The 24,860-nt window shown below is 40.6% G+C and overlaps 1 protein-coding gene across 6 annotated transcripts in view; it reads right to left on the reverse strand.

The window, feature by feature from the left end:
• Positions 1-24,860, reverse strand: part of KIAA0825 (KIAA0825 ortholog) — a 430,821-nt gene that overhangs the window by 252,903 nt on the left and 153,058 nt on the right. For all 6 annotated transcript variants that reach the window (XM_019965428.2, XM_019965430.2, XM_070792129.1 and 3 more), the window contains 2 exons: positions 17,631-17,741; positions 2,066-2,205 (listed from right to left, as the gene is read on the reverse strand). In XM_019965428.2, the coding sequence (XP_019820987.2) occupies positions 2,066-2,205; positions 17,631-17,741 (251 nt within the window). The remainder of the gene's footprint in view (positions 1-2,065; positions 2,206-17,630; positions 17,742-24,860) is intronic.

Raw genomic sequence — 24,860 nt, forward strand, 5'->3', positions numbered from 1 at the left:
ATATTTGTATAGAATTGTAAGGGAAAGAACGTGCCAGGTTGGGTTCAGAATTCCAGGTTACCCACCATTTCTCAGCTACATGTGTCTCTTGGCAAATAACAGTATCTTAAACTCTAATGCTATTTTTAACATGATGAAAATAATTATACTTACTTTATAGGTTTTAAGAGTCAAATTAGATAGTAAATGTGAAGTGCCTTGCAGAGTGCCTAAGAGTTAACAAGTGAACAATATATGTTGGCTATTTGACCAATTAATTCCCCTAGCACCTGTTTTCCCTTTAAGAGAGTGGAGTTCAAGATATTGAAGCTGAAGATCCTGCTTTCAGTTGAACTTTGTGAGATTTAAGGCTCGGGGGCTCAGAGAATAAAGTCCGATTCAGGGTTGGAGGAGAGGTAATCTCCAAACCTCTGCTTGGAACATGGTGAGGCTGGAGGATTCACAGTGCCCTTTGGCACCACAAGATTTCTGGATTTGGGAGCGCCAGGAGAGAAGCAGAGGGCTCAGCAGTAGGGTACCTCCTCTATGTGGTTTTTGGGAAACAAACCTCAAGGCATGCAGAAGAAAAAACTATGGAGAACTGGTTGTGGGCAGATCTGAGAAAGCAAATATTCCAGAAATGACTGGAACAATCTGGAAGGGGATGCTGTGAACCTCGTTTTGTATACAACAGGCCAGTAGGGCCTGGTAGCTTTTGCCTTGTTAACATACAAATATAATAACAATATAAGGCAGACTAAGTGACGAGCAGTAGCCGCCATAACAGACACTGTCAAGTTCAAGGCAGGGAGAGATCAGTGTGAGACAGTGTTCAGAGATCTAGAGCTTAGCAGGCCCTCGTCCACCGGTGGAGGCTAGGTGGGTCTCTCAAGGTGGAAAAATGGGTGAGCAAAGTGTGGAAGGAACATGTGGTGGCAGTGGTGATTTAGTCACTAAGTCGTGTCCGACTCTTGCAACCCCATGAACTGTAGTCCTCCAGGCTCCTCTGTCCATGGGATTCTCCAGGCAGGAATATTGGAGTGAATTGCCATTTCTTTCTCCAGGGGACCTTCCAGAACCAGGGATCCAACCTGCATCTCCTGCATTGCCGGTGGTCTCTTGCATGGCAGGCAGATTCCATACCAGAACCACCAGGGAAGCCTAGACGCAGCGTGTACGTGGGGTTCTGTGGACAATGGCTGGAATACGTGTGTGTGCATGCACGTGCACACAAGGGAACAGTGGGGAAAGGGGTTACAAAACTAGTCTGGGGTCATACTTGAACGGCCAGAGCTTAGGGATTTGTTCCTGTAAGTGATGGGGGATGAGAGAAAAAAATATTTTGAATAGGGAAGACTATACTGAACCTAATGACTGATAAAATGAATCTGGCTATCTGTGTGGTATATAGCAGAAGAAATGCACAGGGGTTGTAAAGATGGTTAGAAAACCCTTTATAGATGTAGCAGGAGAACAGCAGGACATAATGTTAGATTGGCATAACATTGCTTACCATCTTCTAAAATAGTGCTTACAGGGGAGAAAAGAAAGTCTAATTAAGAGAAGTATGGGCTTCCATTACTCCTCAATTTCCATTCATAATTTTCTCACGACTACTTCTCCATGCCCCAGTGGACGCGGAGGCAAGCCACACTTGCTTGTTCATAAGTTACATAAGCATTTTTCATGATCCACTGAAGTGCTTAATGTGGGTCAAAAACAATCGTAATCTCTCTCTCTCAGGTCTAACTGAGACTTGTTTTGGACATATAACTGTGTTCCCATAATATGTTCTTAGGCATTTCAAACCCCAAATATTGATACATCTCTTACATTATGACAGTTACGATAGAACAGTATCATATAAAAATATCGTTTTCCCTCATTCAGACTATCCCTGAAAGAAGACCTTTCTGATAGGTTTATAAAGTGATTCAATATTTTTGCTGCTGCTAACCCCACTGCCTATTGGTATAACACAGTTGGTATCACTGCCCTACCAACATTCAAGTAGGAAAAAACATTCCATTCGACTTGAACAATGACTGAGTTTTTTCAGGACATTCTCAAAACTACAAATACTCACTTGAGCTCTTTAGCAAGATTCTTAGTAAAAGACCATCGTGATGCAGTAGGGTTTCCAGAAGCAGGTTCCAATTACAACCTGGCTGGGATAAGAGCAGTTTCAGTTGACCCTCGGCTGTCAGTCGTCCAGCTGATGGAGTCCTTTCAAAATGCAAGATAAAGATGGAGTAATGAAGTTAATTTATCTATGAAATTAATAGCTTTAAAGTACAGATGTAATGCTAACTCCTTTAAATGTCAATTCCTCCCAGATTACTGTGAAAATGCTTTCATGCTTGCTTACTTCAGGGTTGCTCAGGGAAGGAATTACATTTAATCTCTACTAGCTAAAAGCAAATTAACATTTGGTAGCCTGCCAATTTTAAAACTGATACAAAATAACCATGCCTACATTTCACAGAACTATGTTTTAGTTTCATGGAGCAAAATAAAAATAATTTATGCATCTTTGAACACATTTATTTGTTCATTTGACAAATACATGAGTGCCTACTATGTGCTATGAACTTCTTTCATTATTCACGGAAAGATGTTACAGTATGTTTTAGCTGCTAATTTGCCATGTACTATGATTGTTGATAAAATGAAAGGAATTCAAAGCTTCTGTCAGAGATCAACCATAATCTAATTTTTTAATATGTAAAAGCCATAAGTCAACAGGCAATTATCAGAACAACTCTTAAGAGTCACACTGCTACCTACTTGGGTAATAAGTTGGTCTTTTTTTTTTAAGAACTTTTTTCTGATGTGGACCATTATTAAAGTCTTTATTGAATTTATTACAGTGTTGCTTCTGTTTTGTGTTTTAGTGTTGTGGCAGTAAGGCACGTGGGATCTGAGCTCCTCCTCCAAGGATCAAACCTGCAGCTCCCGCACAGGAGGGTGAAATCCTAACCACTGGACCACCAGGGAATGTCCCCAGGGTAATCAGCTTATCAAAGAGAAGTAATTCCAAAGCAAACAAGTTTCTACTTGGGAAACTGTCATCTGCGGTGAACAGAAAATTAAAATCAGGTCCCCCAGGTCACCACATTCGTTTACCAATAAATCTGGAGATAAGGAAATGAGGTAGAAACTAAAACCTGATAGCATTATTCCCTTTTTCCTTCTAAAGTCTCAAAGTTTAGATTGGCTAAAGGTCACAGCATCTCAGATCGGCTTACCCACTCCAGTATTCTTGCCTGGGAAATCCCATGGATGGAGGAGGCTGGTGGGCTACAGTCCGTGGGGTTGCAAAAGAGTCGGACATGACTTATCAACTGAATAACATCAAAAACAACAGCAAAGTGCAGGAAATGACCAAACTTAGCCTGACTGTGGCCATAAGGATGGCGGGAATAAGGAGGGTGGCAGCGGGAAGGAAGGAGCAATGTCAAGGTGTGACTGAACCATACGTGTGCTTTAGGTGGGAGAAAGCAGAACAAAGGAAATCGCGGAGAGATGATTTGTGGCATCACTTCAAGATGAAAACCATCCACATGGTCTAGACCAAAGTTTTCCAAAGCCTGGGCCGTGGACCAACAACATCAGCATCACCTGGGAACTTGTGAAAAATGCAATTTCCCAGGTCTTATCCCAAGAGTAATTCTGGGAATGGGCCCCAGAAATCTGTACTTTAAGAAGCCCTCTCCAGGAGATGCTGATGCACACCAGGGTTTGAGAACCACTGTGGAAGGCAGTGCTTTTTGGAGCACAGGTAGCAGGGTATACAGATTTTAGCACTTTATTATTTCATTAATAAAGGCTTTATCTCTCCACTCAGACTCAAGCCTCATGGGCACACTTAGTTTATACCGCAAAGCTCCTACCAAAGAAGTAAGCATATTTAAGGGCTCTGTAAATGTTAGCTGATTGACTCATCTGCTCATAAATAGACAAACTCTTTAAAAAAAAAAAAGAGGATACATTGCCAGAATGCTAGTTTAAACAAAAGTGAGAGCATTTAAAGACATAAAATGAAATTTCAAAACATCTCCCCCTTGACTCGGCTGGGCATTTGGAACATCTCACAACCTTACGATGCACAAAATCACCTGAGCTTTGGACCAGCTCAGGCTTCCCGTGTGAGCCTCTGATAACATTAACTCCAACCAGAGAAACTCCCCAGTAACTGGTGAGGCAGTGTTAGCTAGGAAAACCTGTGCCCTGGATGGGCAACAGAGAGAAAAGCAGGGAGTTATTTGGCTCTCAGACCAGAGGAAGCACGTCGGTCAGTTCAGCAGCTCTGAATTCCTTTGGGTGTTCTCAGGTTGGTCTGGTTCTTGCAGTCATTCCAAATGTGGTACCAAAGGAAGAATCCACTTGGTGAGCCCCTTGGAATGAAATATTGAAGTATATCCTCCCAATGGCTGTCCCTGTTTCCATCCTAAACCCCAAGTGCTGACTTCAAGAAACTTGATGAAAAGCAGCTAATTGTAAGTTGCATATTAATGTTGACTTAGTTTTTGAACATTTCCTACCTATCTGTTTCGCTTGAGCTGAGTGCTGACTTGAAGGATACATTTAATGAACTGGAATATCCAATCCAATGGAGTTTAGAAAAGGAAGGGGATGTTGAGAGACAGTTTGAAGAAGGAGACAGGGGCCAGATCATGGAGGAGCCAAGGTGGAGACTTTGGACCTGTTAAAGCGTTTTAAGGCAGATGGGATTCCTGACCTGGCTGCAGTATGGAGAATGAACTGGAGGAAGGGTTATGTTTTTGCTCAGGCCTTTCAGACATGGAATAAGGCAAAATAATTTGAATGTCATTTCATACAGCAGTATCCGAATACCTGGTTATAAATAAAACCTCTCATTTACCAGATGGGAAGCTGTTTGTTGAAATGTACCTCAGTTCTTGGATCTTTCCACTTATCACAGATTTTGAAATGTACAGTAGAGTGACTCACTATAAGAAAAAAATAAAAGATTACAAACATTCCTCAGTCACTGAGCTCCGAGTAATAAATGCATTGAGGAGTCTGCACTGGGCATATGGAGAAGCATATGTTCCCTCATCCTTTGAGCTGGTGGAGCTGTGAAAGTGAGATGAGCCTCACAGAAAATGACAAAAAGGAAATTTTTTTTATATATGTATGTATCAAATATGTACATGTTGAATTCCACTATAATACAAAGAAGAGAACAGAATTGATAAATCCACTGGAACTCGTAAATCCTACATTAGCAGACAGGACAAATTTATGGCTGGGTTATATCAGGCTTATACTCATACAGTGCTGCATTTCTGGGCATGAAGAGGCCTAAGAACTCTTTCAAATCCAGGCAATAAAGGGGCTCAAAAATTACCTGTTTATGAAACTAACAAATTATTATGGAATCACTGTGAAAAATCTTGGTTGTATTTGGGTGTGTTTACTTTATGAAAATGTATCAAGTAGTTTGGAGCAGGGATAGGCTACCAACTACAGTATTCTTGGGCTTCCCTGGTGGCTCAGATGGTAAAGAATCTGCCTGCATTGTGGGAGACCTGAGTTTGATCCCTGGGTTAGGAAGATCCCCTAGAGGCAAGCATGGCAACCCACTCCAGTATTCTTGCCTGGAGAAGCCCCCTGGACAGGGGAGCCTGGAGGATTACAGTCCATGGTGTTGCAAAGAGTTGGACATGACTGAGCAACTAAGCCTAGCACATCAAGTAGTTCATCTGCAATTTCTGCAATTTTTTAGCATATGGTCACACTGCAGTATAAAGTTTAAAAATGCTAGACCCATAAGTGAACAATGGCCTGACTTTCAACCACAGCTGTGCATGGGGCACAGGGTAAGAAAAGACTGTAGTAAAATCAGTGAAGTGAAGTGAAGTGAAGCTGCTCAGTCGTGTCCCACTCTTTGTGACCCCATGGACTATAAGCCTACCCAGGTTTCTCAGTCTATGGGATTTTCCAGGCAAGAGTACTGAAGTGGGGTGCCTTTTTCTTCTCCAAAGGAAAGTCAGACTACAGTACAATTAGCCTCACTGTTCAGGTCACATGACCTTGGGGGTCCCTGCCCCTACTATACACAAAACATGCAGAAGCTGTCAGAATAGGGGAACATTAGAACGGACTCTGAAACACACAGCTTGGGATAAAACCAAGTGATGTTGGGTGCTGTTTTTCAAGACTAGATATTTACTTTAAATGAACAGCCATTATATGGTTCCACATCCCTAAGAGATAAACTACATAAATCCAGGAGCTAAGGGTGAGAGTTCTCTCTGAAGGATACTAGAAGCCACCTTCTCACCAGAGCTCCTGATTATCCACTGGGAATTTATGTTTTCTATTCCCATAACTCCCCACAGTGTCTGGGGAAGTGGAGATCCTGGTGTCTATGGTGGAGTGAGTTTAGGAAGGCAAGCCCTACCAGGGGAACCATGAAAAATTCTACTAAATATAATGTTATACCTGCCATCATCCAGTTATTTTTGGATTCCCATGCCAGTAGTCTAGCAGGCAAAGAAAGGAGCCACTATACCGGTAAGGGTGATAACTCTGATTATCACCGAGGAGCTAGAGTCGCTACTGCACATGGGGAGCAGGGAGGCGTATATTTGTATGTCAAGGGATTCACCAGGGAGTCAAGAAATGATGCTCTCATGACTGCTAACAAGCATAAGTAGGTGGCCGAAGTAACCACATTCTGATCAGGGAATGGCAGTCATGGTTCAGCATCTCAAGAAGGGTCTCAACGTCTGTGCTAGGTAAGCAACACACTCAACAGATGACCGAGGGGGAGGGGAAGCCAGAATAAGTGGTAGAGGAATGTAATGATGATGAGAACTTGCAGACTCAGGAATAACGACAGCCAGGGATATGCTAGTTTGTCCCATTAACTCAAGAATAATAAAACTGTTTTTTTTTTTTTTTCCACCAGCCATCACACCTTGAAGAATCAACGATAAATTCCAGAGAACTTAAATAACGAGTAGCGGATGTCAGTGGTACCAGGGTTAGCCCAAATGTCAGTGTCCCCACGTCCTCTTGCCCTTCCCACTCAGTTGGCACTGACCTGCCTTATGCTGTCAGAATCTGCATTTCTCTACCTTCCAACAAGGCAGGTTGGAAGTGCCAGCAAATTAACACCTCCAGAGTAGCCTTCAGCCGATAACTGAAGAAAGTTTCTAATAAATTCATCAGCATATTTGTTCCTTTGGCAGAATAACTCTGTGAGATGCCTTTCACACTGGCTCCAAGAATTTCCCCAGAAGGTTTAAGTTCCAGTTACTCCTATGATTACACTGCTCTTGATCTGCTGTCTTTCTTTGTCTCATCTACTCCCATCGAGTGTTTCTTCCACTTAGAAAATAAACTATTCTCACCTCAATCCTTGTCTTGAGGACTGCTTCTTGGGGAAATATAAAATAAGACATCAGGAGTCATGTATGGATGTGAGAGCTGGACCATAAAGAAGGCTGAGCACTAAAAAATTGATGCTTTTAAACTGTGGTGCTGGAGCAGACTCTTGAGTGTCCCTTGGACAGCAAGGAGATCAAAACAGTTAATCCTAAAGTCAGTCAGTCCTGAATACTCATTGGAAAGACAGATATGGAAGCTTAAGCTCCATTACTTTAGCCACCTGATGTGAAGAGCTGACTCACCAGAAAAGACTCTGATGTTGGGATTGATTGAGGGCAAGAGGAGAAGGGGGTGACAGAGGATGAGATGGTTAGATGCATTATCAACTCAATGAACATGAGCTTGAGCAAACTCTGGGAGTTAGTGAAGGAAAGGGAGGCCTGGCATACTGCAGTCCACTGGGTTGCAGAGAGTTGGACACGACTGAGCAACTGAACAACAGAAAATAAGACATGCATGGAGGCACTTGGGATTTATCTCAGTGTTTGTTTCAGGAAAACTGAGAAAATACAGTAAGGTCATTTAGCTAATAAACATGGCAACTGGACTTTGAACCCAGGTTTTCCTGACTTTAAAATCCTTGGCTATTCCACTACCCTGTGTTTCTTTCATTCAACCTGGTTGATATTTGGTGGGTATGTTGTAATTTTCAGCCTTGAGGATGTTTGGCTCTATTCAACTTCCTTGATTGAGGATACCAAGTTTTTGACCCAAACTCAGGTTTGTGGTCTCAAAGCTGATTCCCAAATTGGAGCCATGTTATTTAAGGTATCTGGGGACTGATTTTGACCAGATGGTTCCTGTCATGGATTACTGGGTCAAATTTATACCAGAGACCATAAGTTAAATGAGTCAGAGAACAAAGGCAGGGGCATAACTAAAGAGAAACCGAGTAAAAGCCCTAAAGTAGGAAAATGAAAGCAGAGAAGGAAAAGCTGTATTACCATTCTACTTTCGCCTTTCCAAAACTAATCCTTCCAAATCGTGCTAGGAAAATAAGACAAATATTTAAAGCAGTTCTATCATCTTTCTCTTTAGTACCTAGGAAAAGAGCTTGAGGAGATAAAAAATCCAAAATATTTGCTGCACCATTTCAATCAAGAATGTACAAATTATATGTACTTATAACATTGAAAATGCTTGCATACATCTTAATCTATATAATGGGTATAGCCAAGTCTCTATGATCTTTATAGTTACAGATGATTCAATAAATAGAAATAAGACAGGGTTCATCTGCACATTCACATATAGGGTTTGCTTTGATTTTTAATAACTTTATCCACCTAGGTAGATGGATACTCTTACACAGTCTCATTTTTTTCAGAGTTGACAGTATCTACAATAATGGGTACACAACTTAAAGAACAAGTGTTTGACCTGTAAAGACCTAAATTATTTCTTGATTTCAGTAAACTAAACTTTTTCACTTAGGATGACCCTATTTCTCAAAAATCATCTGAAGATATATTAGTGCCCCAAATTCATAGCCCCAGCTTCACACTTTAGAGTTACACAAGTTAGTGTATCTTATTTCTAAAAAACAGGTGAGACTCTAATTTTAATTTTAAAAACAATACTTCATGCCAACGATTACTTCTGAACTCCCCCAGAAGTGCTATTCTAGCACCTGGGGCACTAAGATACTGGATCCTACTGACTCACTCAACCATCCCTTTAGAGGACCAGAAGTTCTCTCTCTGGGGTCCTTTAACTATTACTGGTTCTTATCTGCTGCTGCTGCTGCTGCTAAGTCGCTTCAGTAGTGTCTGACCCTGTGCGACCCCACAGATGGCAGCCCACCAGGCTCCCCCGTCCCTGGGATTCTCCAGGCAAGAACACTGGAGTGGGTTGCTATTTCCTTCTCCAATGCATGAAAGTGAGAAGTGAAAGTGAAGTCGCTCAGTCGTGTCCGACTCGTAGTGATCCCATGACTGCAGCCTACCAGGCTCTTCCACCCATGGGATTTTCCAGGCAAGAGTACTGGAATGGGGTGCCACTGCTTTCTCTGGTCCTTGTCTACCACATAATAATACCTTATTAGAGGAGTTCAAGAAAGGTCTCTTCTGACATCACACTTCTGATATAAGACCCCACGAGAAAGTAGTTCAATAATCTTTCCACTTTATCACACTTCGAGTTGGCTTTTTAACATGTTTGGATAACTGATAAGATCTGCCACTTTCTGAAACATAGTTCTTTCCTAACACAGCAGCATTGAATGACTGTTAAGTAAGCACTTACGTGGTGGGTGCCGTGTAGGCATCTAGCTAATTAAATCCGCATGACTCTGTCATGGGAATATCTCAGAAGCTAAGAAAAGATGTTACAAGACCATGAGAAGTAGACCATGGTATCGCACCCTGTTTTCAGGTGGAGAGATATGATCATATTGTATTTATATCTCAATTTCCTCACAAAGATACAAGCTATTTAACTTTCCAAAATTACAAAACTATACAAGTCTGCAAACCTGTCTGACTAATCTGAAAACCTATAGTTGTCTTTTATCTTCTCACTGCTGGCTCCATTGCTATATTCTTTTTTATATAATACATTCAAGCCATAATAGAAAAGGAAAGATATGAAGAAATATCTAGCTTCATCAAGTATCCAGCTCACCTGACACTTTCACTTCTTTTAATAACTGCTCCACAAACATGGCTTTTTCTCTGAAAATCTTTTCAAAGATCCAGCTGCTTGTCCATCCACACTCTGGAACAGCCATGTAAGAGCTTTGGTGTTCAAAAATCTCTCATTACTTCTCCCCTGACTGTTGGCTCTATGTCAAAGCTTGGCATCTCATCAGAGTACAAGTTCTCTAAGCCTTTTTCTTCAGTGCTGTGGAACAGCCTGACAGCAGCTGCTGGGAGACCAAAGTTCTCTTTTGTCCTCCTCCCCAGATGTTCAGCCCTAGGTTACTAGAAGACACCTCCTCAGTAGACCATTTTTCCCATCACTGAGCTTTACCACTCAGATCAAATGTTTGAAAAGAGTTAAATGTACCATTTAAAGTGGTACTATCTGAAACAATGCTATAATAACTCATTTGTTCCTTAATCCACTTATTCAGTAAACTAATATTTGCTGGCTGATTTCTAGGTGCAAGGTGACAGAGACACAACAATAAGTAAAAAAAAAAAAAAAAGTCACTATTTTTACAGAATTTAGTGGGGAATACATATATAGTTTAAATGGTCATACAAATAAAGATGAAATTACAACTATGAAAACTCAATCAAGGAAAAGCACACGATGCTACTAGAAGATGTAGTAAGAAGTAAACTAGTCTTTGGGGTTGATGAAAAGCTTCCCTACAGAAGTCACGCAGAGCTGAGATATGAAATTACATTGACATTAACTAAGTGAAAGAAGAAGAAGGCCTTTCAGGGTAAGGTAAGGCATGTGCAAAGATCCTGTGGCAAAAAGGAATATTTTGTGGCAAGAAAGTGTAAAAAAGGCTAATGAGTGAAAAGCAAAAATCACAGGCTAGTGTGGTATGAGAAAAGGTTGCAAAGATGGGTGAGCCACATCTATGTAGGTTTTACAGGCCATGGTAAATTTTGTGTGCATGTTGAAGGATAAAGAGGAATTCACGGAAGGTAGTGAACAGTTAAGTGTGAAATGATAAAATTTAGTTTTGAAAATAGCTTTGGATTTGAGAAGTCTCTGGCTGTAGTTTGGAGAATATTAGAAATGGAAGCCAACACATACATAGGAGGAAACAGAGGTGTCACTGCAGTAGTCAGGAAAGAGACGGAGCACGAAGGCAAGGCTGGCACTGTGGATAGCAGATATTAGGAGCTAAAATGAACTAGACTTGGTATGAGCTGGGAGAAGGCAATGGCACCCACTCCAGTGCTCTTGCCTGGAAAATCCCATGGACGGAGGAGCCTGGGAGGCTGCAGTCCATGGGGTCGCTAAGAGTCGGACACGACTGAGCGACTTCACTTTCACTTTTCACTTTCATGGGTTGGAGAAGGAAATGGCAACCCACTCCAGTGTTCTTGCCTGGAGAATCCCAGGGACGGGGCAGCCTGGTGGCCTGCCGTCTATGGGGTCGCACAGAGTCGGACACGACTGAAGTGACTCAGCAGCAGTATGAACTGGATCTCTTGGAGAAAAGGAGGGAAGTGTTCAGGATGCCTCCTGGTGTCCGGCTTATACAACCATGTGTGTGCATGTGTGCTAAAATGCATCAGTCGTGTCCGACACTTTGCGACCCCATGGACTGTAGCTCACCAGGCTCCTCTGTCCATGGGATTCTTCAGGCAAGAATATTGGAGTTGGCTGCCATGACCCCCTCCACAGGAGATCTTCCTGACCCAGGGATCAAACCCGTGTCTGTCTCCTGCATTAGCAGGTGGCTTCTTTAGCACTCGGGCCACCTGGGAAGCCTCTATACAACCACGTGCAGGTACAATAAATCAAGATGGAAATAAAATAAAAGAGGATCAGTTGGGAGGGGAGTTTCCTAAGTTCAAATATGGTCATATTGAGCTTGAGGTCTGTGTGTGTTCACTGGGTGTAAATCTGAAGAAGACATTCATGTATGAGTCACACACGAGTTAGTAGGTCTGCAGTCCTAGGAGAGATTAAAACTAGAGATATGGATTTGGGGGCAATTCAAAGTACATGAAACCACAGGCATGCGTGACTTCACCTAGAAAAGGTTCTATGATAGAATGCTAAAGATGCTCAATATTTAATGGCCAGGCCAAAGTAGATGAACCTGCAAAGGAGACAGAGAAATTTTATTGCCCATCTTTTTCCTCTAACACCTAGCACATGCCTTACTTGGAGAAAAATTTTAAAATGCATTTACTGAAAGGATGAAGTGAATACATCTTGGTAAATTGCAGAAAGGAAAAGACTCACATGGCATATAGTATAATGAAGCTAAAGGTAGCTTAATATTTAGGCAGTGGCGAAAAAAAGGATATGAATCCAAAACAGGATTACATTGAGTAAAACCATAATGAAAACAAAAGCATAGTAGAAAGAAATATCTACAGCTCAGAATGGACTGGCCATGAATCAAAACATCATGTTGTCATCATAAAAGAAAATGAGCAGTGTAAAATGAATGGACTGTTTACTCACACTGATTATGCTACTTGGATTCAGTGTATGGTTATGACCTACTTAGCTAAGGAAGACCTGAAAAGTATTTGGAAATATTTAAAGAACCACAAGATGATGAAAGTTGGGAAAATAAATAAAAAACATTATACTGCAACAATGGTATAATTGACTAAGATAATGTTTTTTCTTCAACATTTATATGAAAGCACAGTATGCTGTCATAGTATCAATCCTGAGATTAATATATTCTCCACATGCCTTAGTTTAATCTAGTATGAAACTGATTGCCCTTTCTAAATCAACTCAAATTGCTAGCCTACTACTGCTAGGGATAATGAATACAGTACATTTTACTTATTGCCTTGAAAATACATACACTTTCCCTAAAGTAAACTCTTCTAAACTATTCCAGGAGTTCTAGAAGAACATGAACAATTCTATTTTTACCAATTTATACACTTCATAGGCTTTCTCTAGAAATCCTATAGACAAATTTATGATGCATACAGCTATTTATGCATCTGTAACTCTTGTTGTAAGTCTCAATCTTATGTCCTCCTTGCTCTGCCTCTTCCTTCTCACTTACTTTTAATTCATTATCTTAATATATTTAATATTGTTAAAAGTCAACTTAAATCTCTCTGAAACAATGCACAGCTGTAAATAAATAAGCAAATAGGTGATTAAATTCCTAAGATGCATCATAATTAAATATTTTGTCTCAGCCTCACCCTTTCAAAATAAAAATCACAATCTATTTTCAGTTCTTCATTATTTAACCCATATGTGTTTCCCTGAACGGTTCATTTTAGTTACTAAGGTGAGGGATGGAGTTTGAGCCTAATTTGTGGGGTAAAAACACAGAAACAGCTGATATATGTGAGGAAAGGGAAAGGTGAAATTTTTAAGGTTACATGATGGTAGCCTAGGAATTCCCACTGCAATGCTTGACAGATGCAAATCAATAAGATGAGTTATTCTGAAATTACTTTTATTGCTATCCTGGCTTCCTCTGACTGTACCACTCCTCTGAACATGTTGGATCATAAACCATGTGGATCGGGTCTTCCTAAGCAGATTATATAGGAAGATTAGAGAGAATAACTGTCAGGAAGTCAGGGTAGAGGGGCTCATACTGTACTTGTGTGGGGAATTCAAAAAGGCAAAAGAGAGAAACAAAGGCATTTCAGGAGAGAAAATGAGATTTAAAAAAAGACTGAAAGCTAAGGACAGGCAATAAGTAAAAGCAAAAACTGTAGAATAACTATGTCTTAAAGACAAGAGAAGAGACTGAGAAGTAGAGCAGAGAAGAGTGCTGGGTGCCCCAGGAAACAAGCCAGGCAGGGTGGGAGAGGCAGAGGCTCTTCTTGAGCGGTAGAACGGTATTTTTGTTGTTGTTAGTCCCTCAGTCGGGTCCGACTCTTTGTGACCCCGTGGACGGTAGCCCACCGGGCTCATCTGTCTGTGGGATTCTCCAGGCAAGAATACTGGAGTGGGTTGCCATTTCCTTTCCTGAGAATAGTATTTAATATAAAACATATTAAATAATAGTAAAAATAGTCCATAGTAATAATGGACCAAGGTTGTTGTGATGTGTTGGAGAGAAAGACTGACTGGATCTAAAAGAACTATGGGGATGAATCAATTGAACGTGATAATACACTAGGAACAGGCAACAGAGAGCTCAATGGACCACAGCCATAACATTCAAAGATGCTTGCTCTTTGGAAGGAAAGTTATGGAACCTAGATTGTGTGTTAAAAAGCAGAGACATCACTTTGCTGACAAAGATCCATATAGTCAAGGCTATGGCTTTTCCAGTAGTCATGTATGGATGTGAGAGTTGGACCATAAAGAAGGCTGAGCGCCAAAGAATTGATGCTTTTGAACTGTGGTGCTAGAGAAGACTCTTGAGAATCCTTTAGACAGCAAGGAGATCAAACCAGTCAATCCTAAAGGAAATCAGTCCTGAATACTCATTGGAAGAACTGATGCTGAAGCTCCTATACTTTGGCCATCTGATGGGAAGAGCTGATTCATTGGAAAAGACCCTGATCCTGGGAAAGATGGAGGGCAAGAGGAGAAGGGGGTGACAAAGGATGAGATGGCTGAATGGCATCACTGACTCAAGGGACATGAGTTTGAGCAAGCTCTGGGAGAGGTGAAGGATAGGGATGCCTGGTGTGCTCCTAATAGAAAAGACACCATGCTGAGAGGACAAGGGAAGAGTAAAAAGAAGGATCCGTGAGGACATCACGCTGGATTTCCAGTAATATGGTGGTTAGCTCAAGAAATATGGACAGCCAGACACAGGATACTGGAGTAAAGGAAGTGCCCAGAGCTAGAAATCCTCTGTACAGAGGCTCTAGGGTAATACATGTAGATCAAAGAACTCCAAAAAATGAGGTTTCTCTTTCATTTAAAAATTTATTTTTACCTTAATAAAATTAAGCTGCTTTCATTACAGGAAATTTGGAAAATGCACAGATAAAAATTAAAATCAATCACAATCTTATAATACAAAGATGCAAAGTAAAAGTTCTCTAATGTAGAGTTCATATACCCTTTCAATATTTGTTTTTCTATACATCCTATTTTCGGGCTATACGTAGAGTAGTATGGCATAGCTTGTGCATGTGTGGGTGCAAAGTCACTTCAGTCATGTCTGACTCTTTGTGACCCTATGGAGTGTAGCCCCTGGGTGCCTCTATCCATGGGATTCTCTAGCAAGAACACTGGAGTGGGTTGCCATGCCCTCCCCAGGCGATCTTCCCCACCCAGGGATGGAACCTATGTCTCTTATGTCTCCTGCATCGGCAGGTAGGTTCACTTCACCACCTGGGAAGCTGGTATGTTTGGCATATCTCAATTGTGTCCCATCTTCCAATACCTGTTCATCCCTTGGGAAACAGGGGTTCTCATAACCTGTAAGTTTGGGGGATTTTACACTAGATCCCTCCTTCAGGTAAACACCATATAGGTTAGTATATCAGAGCTCCTGCAAGTAGAACCATAAAAAGATACTTTACACAATGAATAACTGACAATCTTAGGTTTTTCTTAAATGCCTGTTAACATCACCCTGAACTGTTCTCCCTTTGAACGGTGGAGGGGCAGCTGTCTGGTGCTTGGGCTTTAGGAGCAGACAAGCTGAGCTTCAGTCTGTCTCCTAGATTTGCTCTCTTCAGCAAGTTGCTACCTGCACGTCATTTTACTCTCCATGAAAGCAGACTTCACAGACTGGGTGTGAGGCTTGAAAGAGATAACGTTCACGAAGGACTGGGCATGTCAGTTTGAGAGTTATCACTCTGAAGCCTGGGTTGGCTTTGATTACTGCATCATTACTAAGCTGCAGTTTTCCCATAACTATAAATCGCAATTATTTGCCATTTAATATTTTTCAAAATCAACCTTTTTAATGACTCCACAGTCGTCTATCACACGGCTAATCCATAAGTGAGTTGTCTAATTGCATACTGTGAGACATTCGTTTCCATTTTTTCCTTTCACAAATAATACATTGATGAATATCCTTGTATATGAAACTTTCTCAACAGCTCTGATTAATTCTTATGATTGATTCCTCGAAATAGAATTGCTGGATAAAGGGCTATAATATTTTTAAGGTTTTTGATACAGTTTATTATATTGCCCTCCAGAAAACTTATATCCGGTTGCATTTCCACTGTGAGCTGTGTAGTTACCAGCATGTTCTAGTCTTTTTGTGAAGGTCCTAGTAAAGATAGCTTGCCATAATCAAGCAGAAATAAAGAAAAGTCTTGTTACATGAAAAGGCATTTGAAAGATAAACCCATTGACCCTCTGACTCCCCAGGCTCTAGATGGCTGAACAGAACAAACCTGGAGGTGGAATTCTTCCAGAGCTATGCTTAAAGAAGTAACTCCAATGATTACAGGTTAAGATAAAAGCAGATAATAAAGATAGATTAAAGCAAATGTGATCGTAACATGAGAGCAAGTATGTTTAGAAGTTTGAGAACTCATCACAATGACACATGCTGTTTGCTTAAGTCATGTTGTAAAAGATCCAGTTCCTTCAGGTGTTTGCACTAATGTATATCAAAGTCAGTTCTTTAATTCTCAAAGACATGAGAGTATATTTTCATGCCAGCTGCAGCGTATGGAGATGACAGAGTATTAAAGGCTTTCATCATAAAGAATTGATGGGATCAGTCATAAGGAATTGTTCAGGGATGGTGAAAATATTTTATATGTAAGTCAAATAACAATACTTTGAGGTCCTTGAAGGTAGGAGGATAAATATCTCATTAATCTCGGATTCCCCATTACGTGCAAGGGGAAAGGCGCACGACAGGTAAGCAGTTAACCTTTACTGTGTCTGTAGAGACTTCTGAAAGAGGTTTTCCTGCCCTCTTTTTCCGGGTGGGACTCTTGTTCTTCAAGAGAGAAATACAGCCAGTCCATTTATATGGTGAGATCACTAACAGTGTATTTCCAAGATGAATCAAGAATGTGCAAGAATTAACAATATCTCCTTCAGCTCTACATGATATATTTATTCACAGATACCAAGGAAAGGGACTTTCCAATGATATATTCAGCAAAGACTCAAACTGACATTACACGTAATGCCACAAAATGTCATCAGATTACTCTGGAAGTACGTTTCATGCTTTAAATGATTTTTCTTATGTTTAAATGCCGTTGATTAAATAATAAAAGTGAAAGACCCTATTCATAATTTTAAAAGTTACTCCTCTCTCAAAACTCTTACCTCAGGCTCTGAGTGAGTTACATGAATTATCCAAGATTATTGCTTTTTTTGCTTTTTTTTTTGACAATTAGTTGGAGAACTGTCACATCCCCAGTCATAGATCAAGAATGAATTTTAAAATGGCTAGGCAATTGGCTAAAATAAAAACTAAATTCCAAAAAATTCACATTTCTCTATCACTTTAGTAAAGCTATGTTAGGAGCATGATTGTGAGGCCTGTATCTTGGCTTCTTGGGCTCAAAAAGGACATACACTCTTTACTTACCTGTGTAGTGTCAAAAGTTTTGAGTTCTTTTTGTAAGATGTATTTACCTCCATGGATAAGAGTTTCTATTAAATGTCAAAGGAATCAAAGAACCATTGATGGTATAGTTTTTACAGGTCCTCACCTGAGTAAAGAAGGGTAGAAATGGGATATGCAGGAAAGCCAATGTAATGGTTGCTTGAAAATTGGCTTCAAGGAATCTGAAGAAGAATCGCCCAGGCCATGCTGAAAAGTCCTAGTGAAATAAAAATCATTATTTCAGAATATACAGGAAATATTAACTATTAAGACCATCAGAACCCATTTTTTCTTAGTATTTAAAGTTAACTGATTTTATACAAAACAGTATTGTGCTAGAATGAACAAACACACCCACTTGGTATTTATAATTTAACAGATGATTCAGAGGCCTCTGTGAAACAATCTTTACACTTGGGAAGATATGATGATACCATTATCATTTCATTTTTTAAAAGATTCACATTATGAAATTTATAAAAAATGTATCAAAATGGTAAAATGAATACCACTCATTTCGCCCTCCCTCACCTGGAACCTAATAAATGTCAATATTTTGTCATTTTTGCTTCAATACTGTAAAAATGATTAGCATAAGGGTATTACTTTTTACTCTTTAAAATGATATATAAATATTAAACAATTAAAATAATTTATAATTAATTTTTTATGCTCCTATGGGCTTACAGAAGGCAAATGAAGAAGAATTTAACTGTAAAATATAGGACGGTGACTTCAAAATCAGAACAATTTGGCCAGAATAACTGGTCTACAACTACCTTTGGAGAAGTAACTGTAACATTTTTCTAGGCTGGCCCCAATTCAACAATAAATCTTGAGGTAATACGAAAGGATATGTTACATAAAATCTTTAGTAGATAGCTTGGATAATAAAATATTTATAATAACAGAAAACTATATTTGCCTTCCTACATAGAGTTAAGAGTCACAACTGGGAGTATTTGAGAAATGGAATTGTTTGAAGTGGTGCTGTCCCTCTTCATCTAGAGTACAAGAGCAATAGCATTTTTTAAATAATATGTAGAAAGGAATTCCACTTTGAAAACCCATCCCTGTCTTTACATCCTCCTTCCTATTTCTTATATCCTCACATTCCCAAATTTGACCTGCCTCTCCACTGTTTGTCTGGCCAAATAGAACACCTTCTCATTAAAGATACTTTGACATTTTTTTAGACTTTTAATAGATCTCCTCCTCTTTGAAAGCCATTTTTTTTTCCTCAGTAAATTTCAGATAGAACAAAATTCCTTAAATAGGCTTCAAAATGAGGCTGTCCTATTTCCATCCCATACCTTCCACTGTGTGAACCAGAGAAACAGGCACAGGCTAGGTCAGGACACCAAGACATGCTTTTCTCAAGAGTCTGGACTATGTATTAGCAATGAGGAATCACGGTTATAGCATAGGAGTCTTATCAGTTGTTTTACATTTTAGAAAAATCACTTGTGCACTAGTGAGGAAAGTTGATCGTAGAAGATTAGGGCTAAAGGAAGGGAGAGAATAAAGATGATATTTCAGTAAACCAGGCAGAAGAAAAGTCCTAAACCAAAGTAAGAAGCAGAGGAGATAGTGTGTATGGGACAAATATAAAAATATATAAAACTAATAAAATTAACAATATTCATTCCCTAATAACATGGGGATGGAGACAGCAGAAGGGAGGAGGGAGAAGGCAGAAGATAAAAGGAGAAATCTGGATGACTCGCTCTGCCCTTATTGGCTTTGCTTCTTGTTAGGACTTTACCACCTGTCCTTTTACGTTCACTTCTTGCTGCCTGCTCCATACCCAAGGGGAGGGTCATAGAAGATCATAATGCACCTGCCTGGGAATGCACAGGAGTTCTGGAGCCCGGCATCCTGGGCTGGAATCTTGGGTGGGGTCTTTATTAGATGTGTAGTGTTGTTTTGCAATTGTGATGATTGAGATGATGCATACACAGCCCTTAGCAAAGTGCCTGTGCATAACAAGGGCTCAGCAAATGTCAAGTAATACCAGGATGGTAACAACTGTAGCAGATACTTCTCGAGAAGGTCTACCACTACCTCAGAACTGACATGGAATACTTGCTAGTCTAAATGATTGTCTAGGTACAGTTGTATCCTCAACATTAGGAAAAATAATGGAGGATCTAATAATAATAAAATGGTTATTTGGTGCCAAAATTCTTAGACTACAAACCACTGGCAATGCAATACTTGCCAGAACATTTCTGCCAGTCCCTAAACTCTTTCCCTCCACTGACAGTTGCGCTGGTAATAGTAAGGTTATTTGGCAATAATAAATGTTATGGCAGATGTTTATGGTCTCAGAGGAGGTGGAATCTGTATGAGCATTTAATTCCACAGCAAGATCCCAAATTAGTTTCATTATTCTGGAGAGTATAACAGGGTGAAAATTGGCCCACAAGCCTCCATGGGAAAATGAAATGATGATCTAGCTATTAGATAACCTCTAATGATGTCTTGGTGTACAGTTAAAATAGAAGATGCTCTAAATAATTCATAGTGGAGAGTAAAATACAACCGTATGAGCAACAGAATAAGAACTTTGATATTGCAAATGTGGATACTCCTTTAAAAACAGGTAATTGTTCGTAGGTTGAAGTAGAATACATTTTCTCAGCTTTCCAAATTAGTGGCCTCTTAAAGGGAAAACTATAAATTTGGGGAAATTCCTTGCCTTGCCTCCAACGTCACACCCCTTCTCTATTGTTAACGTCATACTGGCTCTGGGTTGATCACACCACCCCACTTGAGCACATTATACCAGATTCTGTCTCTTTGGTTTCCTCATCTACACATGTTGCCTTCTTTCATTTTCTCATTAACAACACTGACTCCTTAGCCTTATGTAGCCAGTTGCTGCTAGAATAAAATAAATTCAATGCATATCCAAAAGTAGGATACGCTAAAAAGAGTTAGCTGGGTTTTATGCTTCTCTTGTGCCACCCTGCTTTTGACTGCCCTCCCAGGAGGCTGAGTCCCATGATATGATGCTATTGAAATAAATCTCCAGGATGGAACTGAGGAAGTCCAAGGATGCAAGTCCACAGGGGCACAGGGTTCAGGTCAAATGTCTGGTATAATCAGTGGCTACCATTGGAGGTACTCCATAAATAAAAATAACCAGAGAAGACCACATTTCAGAAGAAGGAGAATTAGCTTGAGACTGAACTACTGAGATAACACTGGAACACCTGAGATAACTGAGGATATATGAGTCCTTCTGATGCCCCTGAAACCATAGTTGACTAACCATGAATATATGGGTGAATGAGTGAAAGTCACTTAGTCATGTCTGACTCTTTGCAATCCCATGGACTACAGAGTATGGAATTCTCTAGGCCAGAATACTGGAGTGGGTAGCCTTTCCCTTCTCCAGGGGATCTTTCCAACCCAGGAATTGAAACCAGATCTACTGCATTGCCAGAGAAGGCAATGGTAACCCACTCCAGTACTCTTGCCTGGAAAATCCCATGGACGGAGGAGCCTGGTAGGCTGAAGTCCATGGGGTTGCTATGAGTCGGACACGACTGAGCGACTTCACTTTCACTTTTCACTTTCATGCACTGGAGAAGGAAATGGCAACCCGCTCCAGTGTTCTTGCCTGGAGAATCCCAGGGACGGGGGAGCCTCGTGGGTCGACTGAAGTGACTTAGCAGCAGCAGCAGCTACTACACTGCAGGCAGATTCTTTACCAGCTGAGCCACAAGGGAAGCCCATGTAGAGATAACCAAATTCAGTCTACTTCACCATTTAAACATAGTTGGAAGTCACTGCTTTTCTTTCATAAAGCAGGGCTACTAGCCCCTTGGCATTAAGTGAAAGAAATCAAGGTAAGATACTTGGAGTACAATAAGGCTTCCTACATTTCTCCTGCCCCTGGGCTTGTGTTTCTCAAGATCGAAAATACATCTTTGAGGTTAGAAAATGATGACCTGAAGTTAGAAAATGACTGCTATAACGTTTGGTCTAAAGAAAGTGTTAGTTGCTCAGTTGTATCTGACTCTTTGAGACTCCATGGACTATAGCCCATCAGGCTCGTCTGTCCATGGACTCCCGGCAGGATATCGGAATGGGTAGCTGTTCCCTCCTCCAGGGGATCTTCTCAACTCAGGGACTGAACCTGGGTCTCCTGCATTACAGGCAGACTCTTTACCATCTGAGCTGCCAAGGAAGCCCCAAGAATAATGGCTGCTGCTGCTGCTGCTGCTGCTAAATCGCTTCAGTGGTGTCCGACTCTGTGCGACCTCATAGATGGCAGCCCACCAGGCTCCTCCGTCCATGGGATCCTCCAGGCAAGAACACTGGAGTGGGTTGCCATTTCCTCCTCCAATGCATAAAAGTGAGAAATGAAAGTGAAGGCGCTCAGTCATGTCCGACTCTTAGCAACCCCATGGACTTCAGCCTACCAGGCTCCTCTGTCCATGGGATTTTCCAGGCAAGAGTACTGGAGTGGGGTGCCATTGGGAGTGGGCTGCTATTCCCTTCTCCAGGGGATCTTCCTACAGAGTAAATACTGTTTTTTTGTTTTTTTTTTAAAGGAGTGAATAAACAGAAGATATTGTCAGACTTTGCTTAGTGAAAAGGAGGGTGAATTACAGGGGCCATCTGTGAAGTCAGTCTTGGGTGGTACAGAGCGAAGGGATAGATTGAAACAGGCCATATGATGAAGAAACAGAACAAGACTTGATCCTAGAGTACCAGGCAGGAACCAGCTACTTAGAGATTCAGGGTACTGGCCTTCCTCAAAACCAATGACTTGCTGTTCACCAGTGTTTTACTCTTTTAAGACCATACATAAAGCGATTTGATTTTAGTTTTTTTTTTTTTTTAATAGTTATTTCCCTCAAAAATAATGTTTAGATGGAAGAGAACAAAGGGAGCCATTTAATCTAAACAAAATAGCTCAGAAACAAACTCTGTTTACTGGGTCCTTTTGCATTCTGCCAGATACTTCTTTAAAAAGTAAGTGGCTTCCGTGGTGGCTCAGACGGTATAGCGTCTTGCCTGCAACGAGGGAGACCTGGGTTTGATTCCTGGGTCGGGAAGACCCCCTGGAGAAGGAAACGGCAATCCACACCAGCACTCTTGCCTGGAAAATCCCACAGACGGAGGAGCTTGATAAGCTACAGTCCATGGGGTCACAAAGAGTTGGACACGACTGAGCAACTTCACTTCTTCTTCAAAAATACATTTTACATATTTTTGTTTCTATTTCCATCTAGTCCACATTCATTTTTAACAACTTTATTGAGATATATAATTCACAAACCACAATATTTGCTCATTTTAAGTACACAACTAAATGATTTCTACTATATTCACAGTTATGCAACTTTTACTACTATCTAATTTTATACTGGAGAAGGCAATGGCACCCCACTCCAGTACTCTTGCCTGGAAAATCTCATGGAGGGAGGAGCCTGGTAGGCTGCAGTCCATGGGGTCGCGGAGGGTCGGACACGACTGAGCGACTTGACTTTCACTTTTCACTTTCATGCATTGGAGAAGGAAATGGCAACCCACTCCAGTGTTCTTGCCTGGAGAATCCCAGGGACGGGGGAGCCTGTGGGCTGCCGTCTCTGGGGTTGCACAGAGTCGGACACGACTGAAGTGACTTAGCAGCAATTTTATACCATTTTCATTAGGTTCAAAAGAAACCCATTCTCCCTTCCTCTCCCGCCCCTGACAACCGCTAATCTATTTTTTGTCTCTATGATAGTCACTCAGTCATGTCCGACTCTGTGACTGCATGTACTATACAGTCCATGGAATTCTCTAGACCAGAATACTTGAGTGGGTAGCCTTTCCCTTCTCCAGGGGATCTTCCCAACCCAGGGATCGAACCCAGGTTTCCCACACTGCAGGCAGATTCTGTACCAGCTGAGCCACCAGGGAAGCCTGACTTTCTGTCTCTATGGATTTGTTTATTCTGGAAGTTTCTAATAAGTTGAGTCACACTATATGTACTCTGTGTGTATGGCTTTTTTCACTTAGCATGCAGGTTTTGAGATTCATCCCTGTTGTAGCATCTGTCAGGATTCCATTTCTTTTTAGTGGCTGAATAATATACTACTGTATGGATATGCCACATACTGTTTATCTATTTACCAGCTGATGGACATTTGGGTTCTTTCCACTTTGTACTACTATGAAAAATGCTGCTATGAACTCCTGTGTGCAAATCTTTTCACGGGCATATGTTTCCATTTCTTTTGTGTATATACCTAAGAGTAAAGTTACTGTGTTTATGACCACATGATGCTCAACATTGTACGTGAGCATCCCCTATGCTTACCATTTTGAGGACCACCTGTCTCCAGTGCACCAGCCATTCTTGAGGTATGAAAGAAAAAGTTTTAGACCAACATGTTCTGTTTCATTACGGACAGTGAAGTAATTTCAAATAACTAAAGAAATAAACAAGCTAACCTTAAAACTCCCAGCAACCAGTTTGAAACCAAACTACAGAACGAGCACTGAAATACCTTGGAATTTAGTGACTCAAAAGTCATGTAAATGACATCAAGTGAACCCCAAAGATAGGTCTGCCGTTCCCTGGCTCAGTGATCAACATTCTGGCCTATTTCTGATGACCCAGCCTTTGCCTAGCATGTTGGTACTTGCACTGAAATTCATTCTCCCATGTTATTAAATGAGGTAACACTGGAGACAATCAACTTTCAAAAAGTTTCCACTTTTAATTTTTATAGGACGCATCAAAACATTTTGAAATATATATAATGTTCAATTTTAACATTAAAAATCTTATCAGACTTTCCTATAACACTTGAGGGTGAATATTTCAACTTGCTCCCTGATGTGACACCTGTGTTTAATCCTGGTGCTTAATCATAGGGCCTAGGGAGGCAAGAGTATTTAATGAGTTGAAACTGAATTGTATTTACCTAAAATTCTAAAAATTAACTTTAATTTGCTAGATAGAAACTAAAACTAACATTCTGTGCAAGCAAATGTAACACATGAAACCACTATTTCGTATGTGTGTGAACGTGCATGGAGTGCATGTCTGAAAGAGCAGCGTGACTGCCTTTATGAAAGAAGATAAGCATAACCACAAGTGATAAGCATTTCGGAAAATATACGGTGAATATTTTATGTTTCAGCAGGTCTCTTTCCCTGGAGGACAAACCTAAAGTACTCCTTTTACAACATCCTAACAGATATCTACAAAGGGGAGTTAAAAAAGGACACACGTATTTGCAAACACATTTCATTCTTTCTGAAAAGATTTAAAAATCATATTTCTGCCCTGGGATTTAGTAGTCCTATGCTAAGCTCGGAGAGGAAA

This window comes from Bos indicus, chromosome 7 (assembly GCF_029378745.1).
Source record: "Bos indicus isolate NIAB-ARS_2022 breed Sahiwal x Tharparkar chromosome 7, NIAB-ARS_B.indTharparkar_mat_pri_1.0, whole genome shotgun sequence".
NCBI lineage: Eukaryota > Metazoa > Chordata > Mammalia > Artiodactyla > Bovidae > Bos > Bos indicus.